At 42.9% G+C, this 20,416-nt stretch overlaps 1 protein-coding gene across 5 annotated transcripts in view; it reads right to left on the bottom strand.

Annotated features, from left to right (window-relative positions):
- EPRS1 (glutamyl-prolyl-tRNA synthetase 1) overlaps positions 1-19,028 on the bottom strand; it is a 46,452-nt gene extending 27,424 nt beyond the window's left edge. For 2 of the 5 annotated variants that reach the window (XM_036354675.1, XM_036354676.1), the window contains exons 1-12: positions 18,846-19,028; positions 15,932-16,016; positions 14,981-15,080; positions 13,898-14,054; positions 12,458-12,597; positions 11,720-11,814; positions 7,805-7,931; positions 6,840-7,032; positions 5,319-5,490; positions 3,815-4,048; positions 2,165-2,249; positions 1,676-1,735 (exon numbers count right to left, since the gene is read on the bottom strand). In XM_036354675.1, coding sequence (XP_036210568.1) covers positions 1,676-1,735; positions 2,165-2,249; positions 3,815-4,048; positions 5,319-5,490; positions 6,840-7,032; positions 7,805-7,931; positions 11,720-11,814; positions 12,458-12,597; positions 13,898-14,054; positions 14,981-15,080; positions 15,932-16,016; positions 18,846-18,891 — 1,494 coding nt within the window. In that variant the 5' untranslated portion in view covers positions 18,892-19,028. Of the gene's footprint in view, positions 1-1,675; positions 1,736-2,164; positions 2,250-3,814; positions 4,049-5,318; positions 5,491-6,839; positions 7,103-7,804; positions 7,932-11,719; positions 11,815-12,457; positions 12,598-13,897; positions 14,055-14,980; positions 15,081-15,931; positions 16,017-18,845 lie in introns of those variants that run through there. The other 3 variants (XM_036354678.1, XM_036354680.1, XM_036354679.1) reach the window with 3 other exon arrangements.
- Positions 19,029-20,416: the final 1,388 nt, after the last annotated feature.

Genomic DNA, 20,416 nt, shown 5'->3' with positions numbered 1-20,416 from the left:
CATGGCTATGGATGAAAAAAGACCCAAACCATGGCACATCATCATGACATTTCAAAGTGAACGCATAGGCCACAGAGAAGGTCTCAAACACCTTCATCCCAGGCCCCCTTATCAGAGAGCTCCTGAGGCAAGCAAGAGGTAATAAAAAGAGAAGGAAGATCCGCGAAGCAGACGATCCACCAGCGAAAGAAAGCAAAGGGACCTGCAGGGGGAGGAGGAAGCCTGATGGGGTAGAGATCAGGCCCAGCAGCACCGAGGCTGTGGCAGAGATGTCTCCGGGTGGCACTTGCAGCTGAAGGGATACCTGGGCATGCAAACACTCTGGTAGGGAAGCTAGACAATGTATGCGGAGTCTGAGACACAATTAGAACACTCAACAAATTAAGGGGCCGGGGACACACAACGACCACAACAATCAGCTACAAGAAAACCAACAAGTTATGAGAAAAAGAAAGAGACCTCATCTTCCATGGTGGGAAGTCAACTGAGGAGGCCCAGAACTACAAAGTCAAGAAGTAGCAACACACATCATTTAGAGAAACGGGCAATAAACACCAAAAGAGTTATTGAAGGAGCTGAAAGTGATTTGTCCAGGGAAGAAAATGGAAGGAAGACAGAGGAATATACAGAACTATATGACTATAGTGAAATGCATTTCTTATATTCGAACAAAGTATACATCTGTAACTTTATTAAAACTGAAAACCTTTAAAATTTGGACTATTAATAAAAAGTACATCAATGTTAACTTTGCCTATAAATTCTACTTTATTATTAGTAACTGCAGCAACAGAAAGAACCAATTAATCACTCCTTTATGGATCAAAAAACTGACCAAACACAAAAGACTAAATAAAATAAATTCAAGACACATGCGAGACAAGCAGCTACTTCTTGAGGCCAGGCATCAGCAAATCAAGCAGCAACACGAAAGAGTTTACAGAACACAATCACAGAAACCACAGTCTGAAACACAGCACTTCAATGATTTGCCTTATTATAGTGTCCAAGCATCTGCTTCCAATTAGTATTATTAACAGTGTCAATATGCAGTATTCCTCATTTGAGTTCATTTAAGAAACGCTTTTTAAAAAGCTAGATTCAGTAAGACACAGGAATCATAGTTAATACAACTCAATGGAATCTGTAACTTTAAAACTGTGTTCTCTCAGTTCACAAGGGAACGGTGGAATGGTCAAATCTTCCCTTTGCCACGTTCTTAAAAACTAGGAATAGTGCATTTTCAATGGGTTTGTATAAACAAGTCTTACATAAATGTGATTGTGCTTCAAAGCTGTACAACAGCTCAGGGTATAAGATATGCTAGAAGCTTTGTGCTAAGTAAGGCGAATAAAAGCATTAATACCTTCTTACAGAGAGCTCGCAGCTTGAAAGCAGAAAAATGAATGCAGAGTGTTCATAAACGATTTAAGGAAAAGCCGTTACTGTTCCCCATCACTCCAAGTTTGCTTGCTTGAATCACTGTTACTCGTTTGGTACAGTTAATAGGCTTAACGCTCTTTATATGTTTAAAAAAGGAAAATATTCCATTTTCCTGTAAGTCTGCAACAATGGTAATATTCTTCACAAAAGTGCCTCTCCCATGAGCACACTAATGAAGTCTACAGGTAGGAGTTAGACATGAGAAAAGAGGCGTAAGAGTCAGAACATTTACCTTTTTGTTAAATGCCCAAATTTTGTCCCATTCCATGTTCACAACTGAACGCGAGGAACCCTGGAAAAACAGTAATAAAATGACTTAAAGGACAAGAAGTAATGAAAACATTTCCTTTAACTGTAGCTGTGCATGTTAGAAAAAGTAAGCCCAGTAATTGCTTGCAAGTTTATTTCCGTTGGAATACAAACTTAATGATGTACAAGCTAATTTGGTACCTTCAGCAGGTAGAGTCAACAGTCACATACTGCACTGGGTAAAAATACCCCAGCTGCTTTTGTCCACCCCAGCTTGGAGGAAGGGCATTCTCAGTTTCCCGTTCTCAGAGTATAAACAGTACTAAACATACTCTTTTTAAGAAAACATTCTGCCCTTGCATTAGAAGGCACAAACAAGGAATAGAAAGAACAGAAATAAGAAAGACCAAGGAGGTATTAAGAGACACTTGAAAATTCCAGCGGAGAATCTGGGAAAGACACCATCACTCACCTGAGCAGCAATAAACTGCTTCAGGCCTTCAACCGTCATCCCTCTTCTCAGCACACCACGAACCGTGGGAAATCTGGGGTCATCCCTGGGAAACGGACATTTTTCAGTATTAATGAGATTTTTTAATGTGTAGATGCAGAGAGTACAAAATACCTTAACGAGTAATATTATATTCAGCTTGTTAAATATTTGGACTGAGAGGTGGTTATAATAACTGGGTAGATCACAACCCAGAGCCCGAGTGCTTGGAAGAGGAAAGCTGCTCACCAGTCAGCTACTGGAAACAGTACAAGTATATCTGAAGAAAGACACAGGGTGACACCTTCAGATACGGAAAACCCAGGCATTAAACAGTAGGTGCTTTTTACTTCACAAACATTCAAGGTCCCTGCTGTACATATGACCAGGCGACCAGGTCTCTGAAGGACCAGACTCACAAGTACTTTGCTATGAAATGCTGAGATCTGCAATGGATGTACCCCCATGTGCAGGGGATGTACCCCCATGTGCAGGGGATGTACCCCCATGTGCAGGGGATGTACGCCATGTGCAGGGGATGTACGCCATGTGCAGGGGATGTACGCCATGTGCAGGGGATGTACCCCCATGTGCAGGGGATGTACGCCATGTGCAGGGATGTACGCCATGTGCAGGGGATGTACCCCCATGTGCAGGGGATGTACCCCCATGTGCAGGGGATGTACGCCACGTGCAGGGGATGTACCCCCATGTGCAGGGGATGTACGCCATGTGCAGGGGATGTACCCCCATGTGCAGGGGATGTACCCCCATGTGCAGGGGATGTACGCCATGTGCAGGGGATGTACCCCCATGTGCAGGGGATGTACCCCCACGTGCAGGGGATGTACCCCCATGTGCAGGGGATGTACCCCCATGTGCAGGAGATGTACCCCCATGTGCAGGGGATGTACGCCATGTGCAGGGGATGTACGCCATGTGCAGGGGATGTACCGCCATGTGCAGGGGATGTACGCCATGTGCAGGGGATGTACGCCATGTGCAGGGGATGTACTCCCATGTGCAGGGGATGTACCCCCATGTGCAGGGGATGTACCCCCATGTGCAGGGGATGTACGCCATGTGCAGGGGATGTACGCCATGTGCAGGGGATGTACCCCCATGTGCAGGGGATGTACGCCATGTGCAGGGGATGTACGCCATGTGCAGGGGATGTACCCCCATGTGCAGGGGATGTACTCCCATGTGCAGGGGATGTACGCTATGTGCAGGGGATGTACGCCATGTGCAGGGGATGTACCCCATGTGCAGGGGATGTACGCCATGTGCAGGGGATGTACGCCATGTGCAGGGGATGTACCCCCCACGTGCAGGGGATGTACGCCATGTGCAGGGGATGTACCCCCCACGTGCAGGGGATGTACGCCATGTGCAGGGGATGTACCCCCATGTGCTTTTCATTCCCACGCACCATGGCCCACAATGTGCTCTATGTTTGCAGCATTGAAACAAAGGGGAAGGCGGACCTGATGCGCCGGAGCAAATAAAGACAAGGACAGAAACCCCCCAGGCCTAGCATTCCACCTCCTCCCATCCCTCCCAGCCTCACAGCAGTAAAAAAGCCGCTGAGCTCCCATGCCCTTGCTCCCCTCCATTCAACACTAAACATACCATCCGTCCACCAGTCCTTCGTCTACAAACCACGTGAGTTTTCTCTTGGACAGCACTGTGTTGTTGAGGTTTAGCCGACTATATTCCCAAATGTACGGTTTTCTGATGCCTAAGGCTTCAATAATCCAATAAAACTGCTCATCTCGGTCATGGTATTCTGTTGTTCTCAGGGCATGTGTAACCCCTTCAATGCTGTCCACTATCGGGCAGGCAAAATCGTATGTTGGGTAAACACTAGGGGAAAAGGGAATATTTAACACCATCAACAAGAAGCATTTTAGCCTTTCTATCTTAGATTAGGCATTATAAGCAGCAATACTAATTTAAAACATAGTCTTTACAAGTTAGGAAATTCTTAAAACCCAACATGTTTTATGACCTTTAATAATCAAAATATATCAAAACATTATCAGGTTTTGAGAATAATGAATTGGTTACCCACTCAATATTCAAACAAAAAAAGCAAATTTGCAATTTAATAGATAATCGGGTATTGGCACAGCCAACTGTACAACCATATTTCTGTAATGACCAATGTACATCATGGTAGGAAGCAAAATACAATCATTTGGAGGGAATTTAGCTTTTCAATATCTTATTAATCTCACACTCAAGTAAACGAAATTGCTTTTGTAATAACTGCATTCAAGAAGAGATAAGAGGGGGGAAAAATTAGGAAAATTAAAATTCCATTTAAGATTGAATACACCTAAAATAAATTTCTGCCTAAAAAAATGTACATAGCACATAAGCAATTTTAATTTTAATTTTAAAAAACGTATTACTGCTCCTGCATTAGGCTTCGCAATTATTTGATACTGAAAATGTGGATGCAAATTCACTTTTCCAAATGTATCCAAAGCATGTGCTTAGTAAAACAAGGAGGCACACATCAACACCACCCAAGTTTACTTAAAGGCACACTAACCAACCAGGTAATCATTATATTTACCAATCTCTTCAAGTTATAAGTCAGTATGAGTACGCAATAGGCTTCTTCAAAGTATAAGAAAGCATATTCTATGATTACTTTATGAAGTGATCTAATGAAGGAGGAACCTTTTAAAGAAAAAATTCTATTAACCTGAAAACCCAGACAAGAAACTAATAGAAACTAAAAACACATACTTTCTTTTACTGTTCCTATTTCTATAAATTTTCAATTCTGTCACATTCATGAATGAATTTTTGCCTAGCAGAATCAAAGTTTAAACTAAGACAAGTATCTTCATCAAAAGATAAATAAAAAATAGATACCACAGTGTACCTAATCAACACATTATAAAGCAACTGCAGGCAGCCTGGAGGACTTCTCCAGATACAAGGCATCTCAGAAATGATGTGGAGCCTTAACTGATAAGTGTTCGCCCGGCAGGCTGCCTGCTTTACACAGGCCCAGTTCATCCACGATGAACAAAGATCAGGAGTCATCACTATTCCATCCTGTACCGACTCCGAGTTTACAGGGAGCATCGGAGCAGAGCCTGGCAGGCGGTCACCTTACTTGTATCGATTTCCAGTCCTCGGGTGAGGCTGAATTTTGCAGCGGTACAGTGTCGGGTCCCTCATGCACCCATTGTTACTGTTCATGTCAATTTTTGCTCTCAAACAACAGGACTGACCAAACGGGCTCCCTTTTTTCATTTCTTCCCACATTTGCAGATTCTTCTCAACAGCTATAAAGTGAGAGTTATATTAGTTGATCTAGCATATTACTAATTGAGTTGAATTCAAATTTAAGAGTCCTGTAATTTTATGTAAGTGTTCATGCTCTGGTTTTATATTATCAGCAGTTTAAAAGTACGATAATAGTTCCAATATCTGGTGCCAAGAGTAAATGCACTGTTTTTTTTTAATGCAGAAGTTTCAAAAGACACTTAGAAAATGCCCTCTATAAACATCTTTTAGAAGAAGTCAATACATTCTACGTGTAGCACTGATGAAGGCTAAGACAAGAAGCATGAGGCCTGGAGGTTTCTCTCCTCCGCATTTCCCATTTTCCATCATGACCCAACGGGCCGGCCCCCCTCAAATTAACCCCGTGCCTTTGAAGTGGAAGCACCCTGTTCCTTTGCCACCTATTGCCCAGGGACAGCCCGGTCTGGCCCGGTCCATGCGGCCTGAGAGTCTGAGCCTGAGGACTCCCTGAAAGCCCCCATCACTCCAGTGGGAAGAAGGACACCCTTGGATCCGAGAAAATGAGAGGATAGAAAACAGCGATACAAGTTTAATCCTAGAAAAGGAATGCTACATCCCAAGTGACTATGGTCTTACCTATGTCAGAATATCGAAACCTTTTGGATAAAAAGACCCGTTAAACAATGATGCTCTGTGAAAACTACTGAAATATGGTGGACACATGACCTGCTCCCAAAGGATCAAGTTAGGTCTAAAAGTCCAGTTGGTAACTTGAAAAGAAAAAAGACTTCTGTAACTATTTGACAAAAGACCTCTATAACTATTTGACTTTACTTCCCAAATGTGACATTCAAGATTTAACTATAATAGTGTGGAAGTTCCGGCAACATAATTATAGAATGAATATAGGCCAATTCCGAAGCCCAAGGACAAGTAATAAGAAAGATGTGCGTTTTTGTCAAGTGCTATTTCAAAGATTTAGGGCAACACCAAGATTATAGAATATGTTCACATTTACCCACATGCTGAAAGGAAGGTTTAAAGCATGAATAATATTATCACCAAACACTACAAAGGCTAAGCATTTCAACTGAGAAAAATATAGAAATGCCACAGAAGGAATCACTCCAATAGAATGAAGTGCACAAGGCTGCACGTAGTACGTGAGAGGCAAAGGGCACACGTACCTAACGCGCAGTTGTGAGGCTCCCAAAATAACAAGAGAAAGATGACAGAGAAAGAAAAAAGACTGGTGAGAGATGGACTAATATATGAATCATGTTCCCAAATGTGTTAAACCAGCGTCTTTCACAGAAAAGAAACCACGTTCTACTCCAGGCAAAGCACAAGAACAGCAATAAAACATCAAACGCTGACTGTGCCTTACAGTTGTTTCTGTGTTTGGATTCTGTCCTCTGCTCTCGTTCGGCTTTCATCCGCTCGGCAGGAGTATCATCCACATACGCCTTCCCTTCCTGAATTAGCTTCTCGGCGTATTTCATTATAGTTTCAAAATGGTCCGAGGTGTAAGTAAACTGGTCTGGTTCGATATGCAACATGGCAACATCTTCTAGGATAACCTGCAACAGGAACCCCAAGTCACCATCAGTTGATCTTGCACATTTCCTTGTGCACTTTCATTCCTTGACACTGTATTTGGGCAAAATGTAATAACACACCGTCAGTCTTATTTAGCCTGGAAATGGTTGTGCAAGTTGTATTAGATCAGAAAAGAAAAAGAGACTCGCTCTACTAGCTTCTGAATGGTCAGCTGAGAAAGTGGCCTCCTGAGAGAGCTTTCCATTTACTCTGGAAAAGCTGGTTACTATTGGCCGTTCTGACAATGACTTGCCCTCTCTGCACACCTTGCAGTGCTTCTGGGTAAAGATGATATGAGAGGCGAGGAGACCTTCCCATTCCCCAATACGTGGTCGGTGTGTGTTTCAGCCATAAACTTAAAATTATATGACAGAAAGGAAACCTGCCTCTAGTTACCCATTCATTTAAGAAACGTATTTATGAGAAAATGTATTTAGGTAAATTCTAGGTATTTAGGGAAAATGTATTTAGGTAAATTCTAGGTATTTAGGTAAATTCTAGGTATTTAGGGAAATTCTACAACAATCGAGGAAGAACAAATAAACTGAAGGTTTTGGTATGGGAGCTCAGTACTTACTGGCTTAGGTCTGAGACACAGAATACACAGATGAAGGAAAAAAGCGTCTATGAGAACAAACTTAATTTAGTGTCATGAATTGTTTCTATTTAACTCACATACCATGAAGGTATCAGGTCACCGTCTAATTTGAAATAACTTTTCTGACAAAGGGTTATCACTACACCTTTAATTACCTTCTCAAAATCTTCCTTTTCTTTTTCAGGATTTGTGTCATCGAATCTCATGATCAGTTTCCCTTTAAAGTTAACCTGGTAGTGCTGGTTGAGAAGAGCAGCTTTGGCATGCCCAATGTGTAAGTAACTAAAACAAAAACATTTCACAGAGACACTCATTAACACGTCGTGACTGAAGAGTTACACTTAACCTTTCTGAGGAGATGAGAACTAACAAAACTGCTTCTAGTTGGAAAGTACTGAGATAGAAAATCTGACCCTGGCAGGAAGGAAGACAGACTACCACACTTATCTTAAGAAATAATCTCATATGCAAAATCTCACCAAGTTATTTACAGAAGGACTTTCCCTAAGGGTCTCATCCAGGACTAAGGTCTCACTCTGTACACCAGTCTATGCAAACACTACTGCTCCGAAGGGCAGCTGACAATTATAAGATATAAAATGAATCAGAGGCAATGTTGATAATGGTACACACCTCAACACCCTCTTCTATCAATGAAGTGGGTGAAAAGCAATGCCTACACTGTTGCTGTTAAAAACGTAATTTATCTGCCAGCAAACAGGGCATGAAGCATGAAGTTTAATCGGCTCTCACTACTTTTTACTAGTTTCAATTGATAAAGATAGCTGCAGTCACACTGTTCTACGGTCACCTCATGTCACACACACGTCTGATCTTAGTTAATACCAACAAGGAAGAAAAAAATACAGCACCCTGTATGTCACTATATCATTTTTAAAATCAACCCTTTTTAGAAATTCATATAACGTTCTAGATCAATGATTCCATTTTAAGAGTTTATATGCACAGGTTAATGGTAGACAAGTACAATGCAATGCATTTAGGGTTATTCAAAACTTTCTGCATAAAATAAAGGGCTGTAAGCGGGCCCAGATGATATTCTAGAACAGAAAAAGAACATTAGGAAAAAACTGATAAAATTAAAAAAAGATATGGAGTTTAGATGATAATAATATATCAATACTGGCTCATTAGTTGTGGCAAAGGTACCATAGTGATGTAAGACATTAACATTAGGCGAAAACTAGGTGCAGGGTGTATGGGAACTTTTTACTTTTTGAGCAACATTCCTATAAATTTAGAACTATTCTAAAATAAAAAGTTCATTAAAAATAAAATAAGAGAACTGCATTTCAAGAAACAAACAGAAATACTGAAAGCATTAAACCCATAACGTGTTACCCCCTGTTGTTAAGGAAAAAAAGATTAATAATCACTGACTGCCTGCTATCTGGCAGTTAATATGTTAGGCATTACACACAGGGATTAATTTAGGAGAAGTGATAAAATCAAACCATTATCTTAAACTTGAAGGTATTTCTGACTCTGAAATAATGTGTGCAGTTCTAATAATTCAAACCTCAGGAAAGCTAACAGGACTGTAAAACATTCATTCCCAAGAGACAACCTGTATTAGCTCAGCTAAAGAAAATGCGACTCGTGCTGTGTTAGCACCGATGCTGGACTGGGCTCCTGCTGCACGTGACAGGCACAGGCATATAAGTTTAAGTCACACGGACTCTAGAGCCAGACAGTGTAGGTTTGAGCTGGCAAGTTACTAACCGTCGTATGAATCAGCTTCGGAAAGCATTTGTAAAATGGAGATACTAGCAGTGCCTTTTTCACAGGCTTATCAGGATTAAGTAAGTTACTGTATGTAAGGTGCTCGGTAGCATTTGCACAAAATAGTTATATATCATGTTAGCTAAGAGTAAGAATAAAGGGTGAGTCAAGCCTTCTGGCCTTTCATGCAAGACCAAAAGTGATTAAAAAATAATTAGCCCTGCCCTCACCGGTTTGGCTCAGTGGATAGAGCGTCAGCCTGCGGACTCAAAAGTCCCGGGTTCGATCTAGTCAAGGGCATGTACCTTGGTTGCGGGCACATCCCCAGTAGGGGGCGTGCCTGAGGCAGCTGATCGACGTTTCCCTCTCATCGATGTTTCTAACTCTCTATCCCTCTCCCTTCCTCTCTGTAAAAAAACAATAAAATATATTTTTTTAAAAATAATAATTATTATTCTTCAGCAATATAAGAAAATATGATAAAAAATATGGAAAACCTAAACATTGATTTATATTCCCAAATCCCAAAACTGTATTCAGGTAAGACCATGTTCTTTGACATGGTCTGTATGACATTGACATACTTTAGAACAAATGAGGAATTCGTTACTCCAAGTGATAGAAAATATAAAGATTCAAAAAGGACAACTGTTCAAATGGCATCGCTATAAACAACTACTCCTAAGAAAGTGGGTTTTATCAAATCACCGAAGTCACTACCCAACAGGGCAGCCATGACCTCTCACCCCAGGGACACAGGAGCAGAAAACGGGGCAGACTCCATGGGAATTAAACCATGCAAGACAGGTATTATTGGTGACCGATTCCACCCAGTCGACCAATCAATCACTTAATGATTTAGTCTGTGAATTTTCCAGAATCATTATTTCTCTTTCATCTCTTCTACCCATTCATTATTTCACCACCTAAATCAGTAAACTTAGAAAAGCAGACACAAAACGGGGAATGCTAAAACTGGCTTTGCCGTTAATGGCGCTTATGAAATAGTTTGTGAAGAACTAGAATGGATGGCTAGCCCTAACCGGTTTGGCTCAGTGGATAGAGCGTCGGCCTGCGGACTGAAGGGTCCCAGGTTCGATTCTGGTCAGAGGCATGTACCTTGGTTGCGGGCACATCCCCAGTGGAGATGTGCAGGAGGCAGCTGATCGATGTTGCTCTCTCTTTTTTTTAAAAATATATTTCTTTATTGATTTCAGAGAGGAAGGGAGAAGGAGAGAGAGATAGAAACATCAATGGTGAGAGAGAATCATTGATTGGCTGCCTCCTGCACACCCCCTTCTGGGGAACGAGCCCGCAACCCAGGCATGTGCCCTCGGCCGGAATCGAACCTGGGACCCTTCAGTCCGCAGGCTGACGCTCTATCCACTGAGCCAAGCCAGCTAGGGCCGATGTTTCTCTCCCATCGATGTTTCTAACTCTCTATCCCTCTCCCTTCCTCTCTGTAAAAATCAATAAATTAAAAAAAAAAAAAAGAATGGATGGCTAAAAAGCTGTGTATCTGCCACTTTCTATTGTCTACACATTCCATTCGTCACAGATGGGGAAGAATTTGGCTACACAATACAAAACCTGAAATTAAATAAAATTCTTTGGAGGAAAATAACCATCTCATTTATAAAATGTGTATAATACCTTCCCAACGGCTAAGCTCCATGCTACTGCTTTAACAAGAGGCACTGAATCATATTCGCATCCGTGAAGGGCTCTGTTTTAAAGCCTGTCTCCTGTGCTCCAGGAGGCTGACAGGTGTTCGAAAGCCGAGACTCCCGTCTTGGGGATGCTGGGCACGGCCCGAAGCAGCCCCAGGCTACTACCTGCAGCCACAAGTCTTTTTCCTAATGAGCTAGCAACCTCGTATTATTGTCTGAGGGCTCCAAGAGTGAAAAGGGTGGGGAAACCCGTTAATAATTTTTAGGACCCCCCCCCTCCTTTATTTGAGGAAAAAGTAACTGAAAATAATTCTACCATCACTTCTACTACTAATGACAAAATTTAAGTCCTTATTAAATGAAAACCTAAAAATCTCAAAATGTAAGTAAAACTGAAGCCTTTCTACTTAATGGAGATTTTTCTATCATAATTATAATTCTGTCTGGGGTAAAGCACAAACACTGTTTCTCTCCTGGAATTAATAAACTAAAACTATAAATTTAATACATTAACTGTCAATAATTCAAAAAGGATTAAAATTTTAACTCCCACAATTAAAATCTTATTTTCTTCTATATTAACCTATTAATATTAAAAATATTTTAGAACTAGCTAAAGATTTTCCACTATTATAATTTTAAGTTTTATTTTCTTACCCACTAGCCTCTGGAGGAAATCTGACAGTAACCTTTCCCATCTCAGCACCTGGGAGCTCAACAAACTTCCCAACATCTGGCTTTTTCTGAGGTGCCTGAAAACAAACAACAACAAAATAGTTCCATGGTTAAATGTTTAGGAATATATTAATTCAACAAATACCCCCCAGAAATGACATGAAGGCTCTGCAGAAGCCCAGCACTCGATGGTCAGTGGTTCAAAAACCAAAGAGATCGAGATCTGGGAGGAAGAAAAGATGGTACACCTAAAAGTAACTTGGAGTTTGAAATTTCTGAGGGACACACACTAGATCAGGGGTCTTCAAACTGCGGCCCGCGGGCAACATGCAAATACAAATATTGTATTTGTTCCTGTTTTGTTTTTTTACTTCAAAATAAGATATGTGCAGTGTGCATAGGAATTTGTTCATAGTTTTTTTTTAAACTATAGTCCGGCCCTCCAACGGTCTGAGGGACAGTGAACTGGCCCCCTGTTTAAAAAGTTTGAGGACCCCTGCACTAGATGATCATCATTGTTTCGGCCTAGAATTATGTAGATGATGGCTGTATGTAGTTAACCGGCTGCAGAGGCCAGCCAAGACTTACAATGGCAGGTTCGTCCAAGACCTTTTTTATTCAGGAAAAGAAAATGAACTATGACTAGCGAGAACTTTCTTTTCAGATCTGGGGTCTCTGACAGACAAAGACGTCAGCATTATACAGTTTAAACAGGCTTACCCCTTTAGCTTTGGTGGCTGAAACATTCCACTTGGTACCCACTGACTGGAAGGCCTGCTGGGCTTCAAGAAAGCCAAACCAGCGCTTTACATGAACCGGAGCTCTGTTCTGCTGCAGCTGCTCCTGCCAGGCCACATTTCCTGTAAGCAAACATAATTTTAACATCACTCAGTAAGTCTGCAACTTCAAAAGCAAAGCTCTAGTTGGGGTTAATTTAAGGAAAGAAAATGGCTCAGAGCTGTGCTTCTATAATGAATGAAATCAGGGTATACACTGAAATGTTTTCCAAACTTAAATATACTTTACAGAATTCACAGAAGTTAATTAAAAATACTTTTTCAGGCCCTGAGCAGTTTGTTTGGTGGTTAGCGCATCAGCCCATGGAATGCAGGGTCAGGGGTTCGATTCCGGTCAAGGTCATGTACTGTCCTTGCGCATGCAGGAGGCAATCGGTCCGCCTGTCTCTCTCGCCCTTCCCCTCCCACCTTTCCTAACAGAAAAATGTTTTCAATTCAATTCACTGACATAAATAGTAAACCGTGCCGTCACCACTGCCTCACGCCCACTGAAAGGCCACTGCTACATTTCATATTTAAGGAAAAGCTTTAAGGAAGTCAACTAGAGATCAAAATAAAAAAAAAAAATTAAGATCAAGAAGCAGCTCATTCCTTCAGATATATTAAAAACAGGTATTGAAGGAAATTTGTTTAACTTTAACATCACAAAGTTATATCCTTAAGGTATATTTCTTTCATAAACATTAAGTAAAAAATCAATATAGACAAAAATGTCATGACAAACCTACAGATGAAAAGGTCTAACTAGAAAAGGCCTTCAGTTAAATTGTTAAACAACAATTTAATTTGAAGAGTTTAAGCCACAAAAATGTATAGAAAATATTTTTAAAACCCCACATAAACCAAATTTAAAGAATAATAAAATACTATGGCATATTTCCTTCAGGCATGTTTTTACAGAAAGTAAATTAACAAAATTCAGGTCCCCTTTTTACCGCTCCTCAATCCTACATCCTTATCCGTTGCAACTAGTCACAAAAGACCGAAGCCGTGACCTCGGAGAGGGACAGCTCCAGCTCACCCCCTCACTCACACGCCTACTGAGCGATTAGACAGCAGTGCCCGGAGTAAAGTAATGGCTGAGACAGGAGAGGTCTAGCATCAATGGGATGAGGGCATCCTTAGCAGGAACAAGGCCAACTCCAAAGGCAAGAGGGGATCTGAGGCAGTGAGAGCGATGACCCCCAGGGCACAGATATGGACAGGGATAAAACAGCTGGGCTGGTCATTTCTTTGTAAGTCCTAAGTATCTGCCGATAGATAAATGGATGTTTATTCAAATACAGGGAAGCAAGTGTACTTCTTATCCAGCAAAACGTTAAATAATTAAAACACAACATTCTTCAAGGCGAGTTATTGATACCTTTCAGGGTGGCCCAAACACACAAGTCAGCTAAGCTCAATGAGTTTCCAACCAAGTATGTCCTCAGAGACAGGCAATGGTTGAGCTCATTGATGGCAGAAGGGCACAGATTACATGAAGACAATTTTGTGGCACTAAACTCCAACCAGTGATCAATCTGTGAACATAAAAGAAATGCATCCTGGAATTTAGATTTTTTTTTTTTTAATTTATTGCTTAAAGTATTACAAAGGGTATTACATATGTGTCCATTTTATCCCCCCGCCCTAGACAGTCCCCGAATTTAGATTTTAATAAAAACAAGCAAACAAACAACCTCAGTCAGAACCATGCCTTTCTTTTAAGTGATAGAATTTACTATTATGTGGATTTAATTCTAATTGCCTGGGATCTAAACTGGCGTTTACAAACACATTTTGTGGTTATTTTTCTGTGCTATTTTTCCTGCAGGACATTAAGGGGCACTTTCAGGGAAGAAAAAGAAAAAGATAGGAGAACTGGCAGCAGGAAAGAATAACCAACTGACTGAACCCAATAGGTGGTAGCCAGATGAAACAGACTCATCCACTTGCAGGGTTAAAAGTAAACACTTGGAAACTACTCTTTGTATTCTGGATTTTATAAGCATTAGAAAAGTTAGAGCTGAATACAAACAGAAAAAAAAGGCATTACTGTAATTAATGAGGTATATACTTAGAAAGGAGAATGGGGTCCAACCTACGTGTGTGACCCTGGGGAAACTTAACTTTAACTTTTCTAGGCCTGTTCCTCATCTGTAAAGTAAGGGGATTGCATAATATGATCAATATGGTCACTTCCAGATACAGAATTCTAGGAATCTAGGAAGAGGAAGAAAGCACTCAATGACCCAACTTTGGGATTAAAAGTTCCAAGTTAGGAGCTAAGAGTTTTTTTTTTCTTCTGAAAATAAAAATGGGCTCAGAATTCCTTAACTTGGCCTATGACTCACACTGTCAATATCCTTAAACAGAATAACAGTACATAAGCCAACAAGAAAATGAAGTTCTCAAAAGAGCAGAAGCATAAATCAAAACTCATCACACCCAGATGCTCATTCCGTACCTCGGTGTGTTCCATCAGGTTAGAGCCGTACAGCCTGGCTGTCATGGCCACTCTAGCCAAGTAGCGAAGGATGGAGTTTACGTCCGTGAAGACCACATTTCTAGAACAGAAGCATGAGGCAAAATATTACTGGCTCTAGCAAATTAGTGAGACTTAAGAAGAAATATAAAGATAGAAATCTCCTATTTACCATGTGTTTTCTACTACAGCCAAAAAAAAATGTGATTTGTCCTTTACTGTTTCTATCAAATTCCAATTTGTTCTGCAAAGTTCAGCTAAATCCAACAACTGACTCCAGAGTAGACTATCTATATGATGCAATGCATCCTCCTCCTAGTAGTTTCTATATGTCTATTCAGTGGTGCAAATATGAAAATATAATTGGAATATTGAGAATAACTGGTTTAAAATAAATCAAAGCACCAAAGCCAAGGATATATTCTCAGAGAGAAGCTAGTTTTATCAACTTCCAGGTAAAGATAGAAGATCAAACCCCATCAAAATTGTTTTTGAAGAAGTATTTTAAAAGACCCAAAATCATAAAGAAAATAAGAGAAGAGGCAATAAAATAATTCTTACTAAATTTATTTATTACCACTGACTTTAAATTCTTACAATCTTCCACCAGAGTAAATTATAATTGAATTTAAAATCCTTATATATACTTTCAACAATGATTTTTTTTAAAAATAAAATCTATATATATATATGTGTGTGTGTGTGTGTATATATATATACATATATATATATACATCTTTCTGTATATTTTTACTTTCTTTCAAACAGATTACAAATATAAGTCTCTAAACAGAGTTCTTTTAGAATGAAGAAAAGCATTCTTCTTTCTAGGGACTATCTACCCATTAGCAAGTAAAACAAGCCTGCAACATTTAATCCTGAACGTTTTTTAAATGCTGCTGAGTACTGAAAACAAAGCTATAAGGCACTTACTCAGACACACGAAGAACATTCTCTTTCCCTTCTTCCACAAAAATGCTGACGTTGTCTTTCACATGTTCTACCGCCAGCAAAGCACCTAAAAAGAACAAGATGAAAAGGTTTCTCCTCATAAATACTGTAGTGTTTAAAACCTGAATCATAAAGCAATTAAGGATGACTTAACACACCAATATTAAGTCTCGCAAAGGGTAAGCTTTTTTCCCAGGAGTCTATAAACAGAAAGTACTAGTCTTCTGGTTTTGGAGGGGGAAAAAATCAGAAACCATTCCCTGACACAGTCCAACTGCCTTCGAAGATGCTCAGCTTCCAGTTAGGGACCCTGCAATTAATCTTTCCCTCCTTCAGGAGGCAAGAAAAAAATTAGAATAGAGCTTTATAGATAAGCTATTGTTAACAGTATTTGAGTGATTACTATGCGGTAGGCACTGTGCTAAATGTTTCATAGACTTTAAAATGTTTAATCTTTGCAGCAACCTTAAGAGATAGACACCTTTATCTCCATTTTACAGGAGAGCAAACTGAGGCTTGCAGGAGTTCTAGCCCAAAGTCCTTGACTAAATGGTGGGCTGTTGGTATTTGAATGCAGGTCTAAGGCAGTCCAGAATCCAAAATCTAAAACACGGTGTCCTCTGCCTCTCCACACATATGGAAGTTTACTAAATTGGTTCATTAATCCTTTGTCCCTTCGTTCTGGCAACCAACCCCATGTGGAAGATAGCATTCCTCCTTCCTCACGGAAACTGTGGGGGAAGCCAAACAAGGGACTTGCCACGCTCCCACCACTAGTGAGTGGCGGCCAGGATTGGACTGGGGTCCCCAGGAACCAAGGTCTTTGTTCTCACCCGTGAGACCACACGGCCCAGTGCTTTTCAGCTCGGGAATCAAACCCACTTCTTTCAGAGCGCACTGATTTGTGTGAGGTTAGCCCATCATTACTGGAACCAATAGGCTAAAACAATAGCATCTTTAAAAGGAATGTTTAAAATAGCTTTTCAATTGTGGTTTTTGTTACAGTTATACTCAGACCACCACCAAAGGAGGAAATGTAAGGCATCCTTCGTTAGCCCTTTGTGGCCAACTGCAGCCAAAGATCTGGCCCGGCCGGCGTGACTCAATGGTGGAGGAACCAGGAGGTCCCGGTTAGATTCGGGGTCAGGGCATATGCCAGGGTTTGGGGCTCGATCCCCAGTGGGAGATATGCAGGAGGCAGCTGATCAATGATTCTCTCTCATCGTTGATGTTTCTATCCCCCTCTCTCCCTCTCCCTTCCTCTCTGAAATCAATAAAAATATATGTATATACTAGAGCCTGATGCACAAAATTCGTGCAAGAGTAGGCCTGCCTTCCCACAGCACCCAGGACCCGGGCTTCCCTCTTACCGGCACCTGGGACCCAGGCTGCATCCGGAAGGTTGTCCAGAAGGACGTCCGGTCTAATTAGCATATTACCCTTTTATTATTATAAGGTTTTTAAAAAGATCTGGGCTTCTCAAACATTAGCAAAGCGCCCATGTGTCTATACCAGTGTTTGGCAAACTCCTTAGTCAACAGAGCCAAATATCAACAGTACAACGATTGAAATTTCTTCTGAGAGCCAAATTTTTTAAACTTAAACTATATAGGTAGGTACATTGTTACTAACTTAATTAGGGTCCTCCTAAGGCTTAGGAAGAGCCACACTCAAGGGGCCAAAGAGCCACATGTGGCTTGGGAGCCGCAGTTTGCCGACCACGGGTCTATACTATCTATAGGCATTAACAAATACGAGGTCAGCCCTAGCTGGTTTGGCTCAGTGGACAGGACGTCGGCCTGCGGACTTCAGGGTCCCGGGTTCGATTCTGGTCAAGGGCATATGCCCGGGTTTCGGGCTCGATCCCCAATAGGGGGTGTGCAGGAGGCAGCTGATCACTGATGCTTCCATCTCTCCCTCCCTCTCCCTTCCTCTCTGAAGTCAAGTTTTATATATATATTTATATATACTTATATATACTTACATATATATATATATATATATATATATATATATATATATATACACACACACACACACACACACACACACACACACAAATACGAGGTCAATAAGCTAAATTATTTCGTGCAACTTTCCCAAAGTGATGATAAAAAAAAAAGCAGAAATTCTAAGCTCTCTCGCCACAATAACCTCGGCCACGCTGACAATTGCAGTTCCACCCTGAGCCTAAGGCGCATGGGGAAGATGACAGCTCCTGGCATTCCCTCCGTCCGCAGGGCGCCCAGCCAAGCAGCCCGCCAGCCCACGCCGTGCGCTGGGGTGCTGCGGCCATGACCCCGGCGCCTCCAATGAGAAATACAGGCAGCCTCCGTGGAAACTGTAAATGCCGCTGTGACCGTCTGCCTCGGCCCCTCTGAACCCAACGCAGAGGCGAGAAAAGCCAAAGCCGGTGGGCTGAGGAGCTGTTCTGGAGGAAGCGAGGAAAGGAGAGACGACAGAGACTCACGGGGGGAAAGTCTAAGAAAAGGGGGGGAGGATAGTGGGGTCTGAAGTTCTGAAATGTTACCCCTACGAGCAGCTCTCGGTTCTCCAGGGAAACCACTTCCAAGAGGGAGGGGAGGGGAGGCGGCCGGAAGCGGTCCCTCCGACCGAGGGCAGGTCCCGGGCTGAGCCCCGCGTCGCCCCGCCGTCCCGGCTCGCCCCGCGCCGCCCTCCGCGCCCCAGAAAACTGGCGTCAGGAGCAGATGCACCCGCCGGGGGACAGAGGAGGGGCGCGGAGCCGACTCCGAGTTCAGGGGTGTTTGTTGGGGGGTTGGGGGGAGGCCTGGCCTCCGGGACCGGGTCCCCACGGCGCAGCCAGGCGCGGCGACCTTCCCGCCCCGCACCCTCTCCGGCTGATGCAACCTGCCCCGGCCCGGGCCGCGGGCCTTACCCAGAGGAGGGTCCCCCGAATTCACGGTCAGACACAGCGTCGCCATCGCCGTGGGTCTGCGGGTGCACCTGTTCCTGCGCCGGCCTGGCTGCCGAGTCCACCCGGGACGGACGCGCCGAAAGGGAGAAGCCGCAAGGTATGCGCCGCACGCCTGACGCAGCCGCAGCTCTCGCCCCGCCCCTGCGCCGTGGCCGCCGGGGCTTGGCGCGCGCTGCTGACGTCATCGCCGCGCGCCCTCTGCGTCCAGCAACCCGTCCCCTCCCCGCCCCCCGCCCCGCCCCCCGCATCTAGGGACCCCAGGGCCTACGTGGCCTTCCTGGTTGCCATGGGAAAGACGCTGCAGCCACGGCGTTTACGACACTTCGTAAAGCACGGAAAGCAGGTGGCGAAGTCAAGATCACGTGAAGTACAACTGGAAATAAACAAATGGTGTTGTTTATTGTCCTGAGTGTCAGGAACAAAAAAATAGAATATGGAGGACTAGCTGTGGTTACGGGAAATATTAATCATGCTCTGTTGCCATGATTGCCTTGTGCTGGTTAAAGAAAGGGCATTCTAACCTGGCTGGGGGTTGTACGCTCCTGGGACCAGGGAGTCCCCTTGAACCTAGGAGTCACCCTTGTACCTGGGAGTCAACCTTGGAATGTGGTCCATTCTCATTCAAGAACCGCCTATTATCATGGGAAGGTGAACAAACTGTTGCCCAAACAGCGGAGTCCCACCCCAGCCCGCATTGCCTACCTCTCCATGCCTGTAATCCCTACTCCCCCATGTAATCTTGAGAAGGCTAAAAGGCTGGTTCCAATGTAACCCTGATATTTGGGGGGGGGGGGGGGGGGGGCGGGGAGCTAGCAATCTGAATCCGTGCCAGCAAGCCCTGTGTACATTCTTGATAACCTATAATTAAGTCATTGCCCCTTTCTCCACAAACTGGTCTTGCAAGACCTATTACCTAAATGCTCACCTTTCACAGAGACCATAAACCATGACACAGCCCCAGAGGGGGGTTATCAGGGCCTGGCACCAGGCCAGGCCCTTAGGAATGGTCTCAAGACCCCCAACACCTGGGGCTTTTTGCAAAGCCCGTGAAAGGTCCGGAAGTCCCATTCCATATTTGGGGGTCAAAGACACCAAAAGGGGATAAAAGTGGGGTTTCCACCATATTGGTTGGCTCAGAATTTGAGAGGCAACCTCCTCTGAGTCTGCCGGTGTAATAAATCTATGTAACTCCATTTCTCTAAGCATTGCTTGGTTTTTCTCCGGTCTTCTATAACAATCTTTGTCCTATCCTATACATGCAGCTGGCTTACAGGGGACTGCAGGACAGATTTCTGTGGATGACCTGCTGCTTTCCCATGCTGCTGGCGTTATTGGAATAAATGCTCAGATATGATTCAACCCTGTCTCTGCTGAATTGGCTCAAGTATCGACAGGCAGCCTGGACCCACTGTGTGTATGTAAACACAGAACAAGTCCTGGGCGCACACACCAAGCCCACAGCTGTGGTGACACTGTGGATGCAGGAACTTATCTCATGTTTCCTCCATTTTTTGTTCAAAAGGAGAATGTAT

This window comes from Myotis myotis, unplaced genomic scaffold (assembly GCF_014108235.1).
Source record: "Myotis myotis isolate mMyoMyo1 unplaced genomic scaffold, mMyoMyo1.p scaffold_m19_p_21, whole genome shotgun sequence".
Taxonomy (NCBI): Eukaryota; Metazoa; Chordata; class Mammalia; order Chiroptera; family Vespertilionidae; genus Myotis; species Myotis myotis.
Note: the sequence above shows the minus strand (reverse complement) of the source record. Positions and strands in the feature narration are given on the sequence as shown.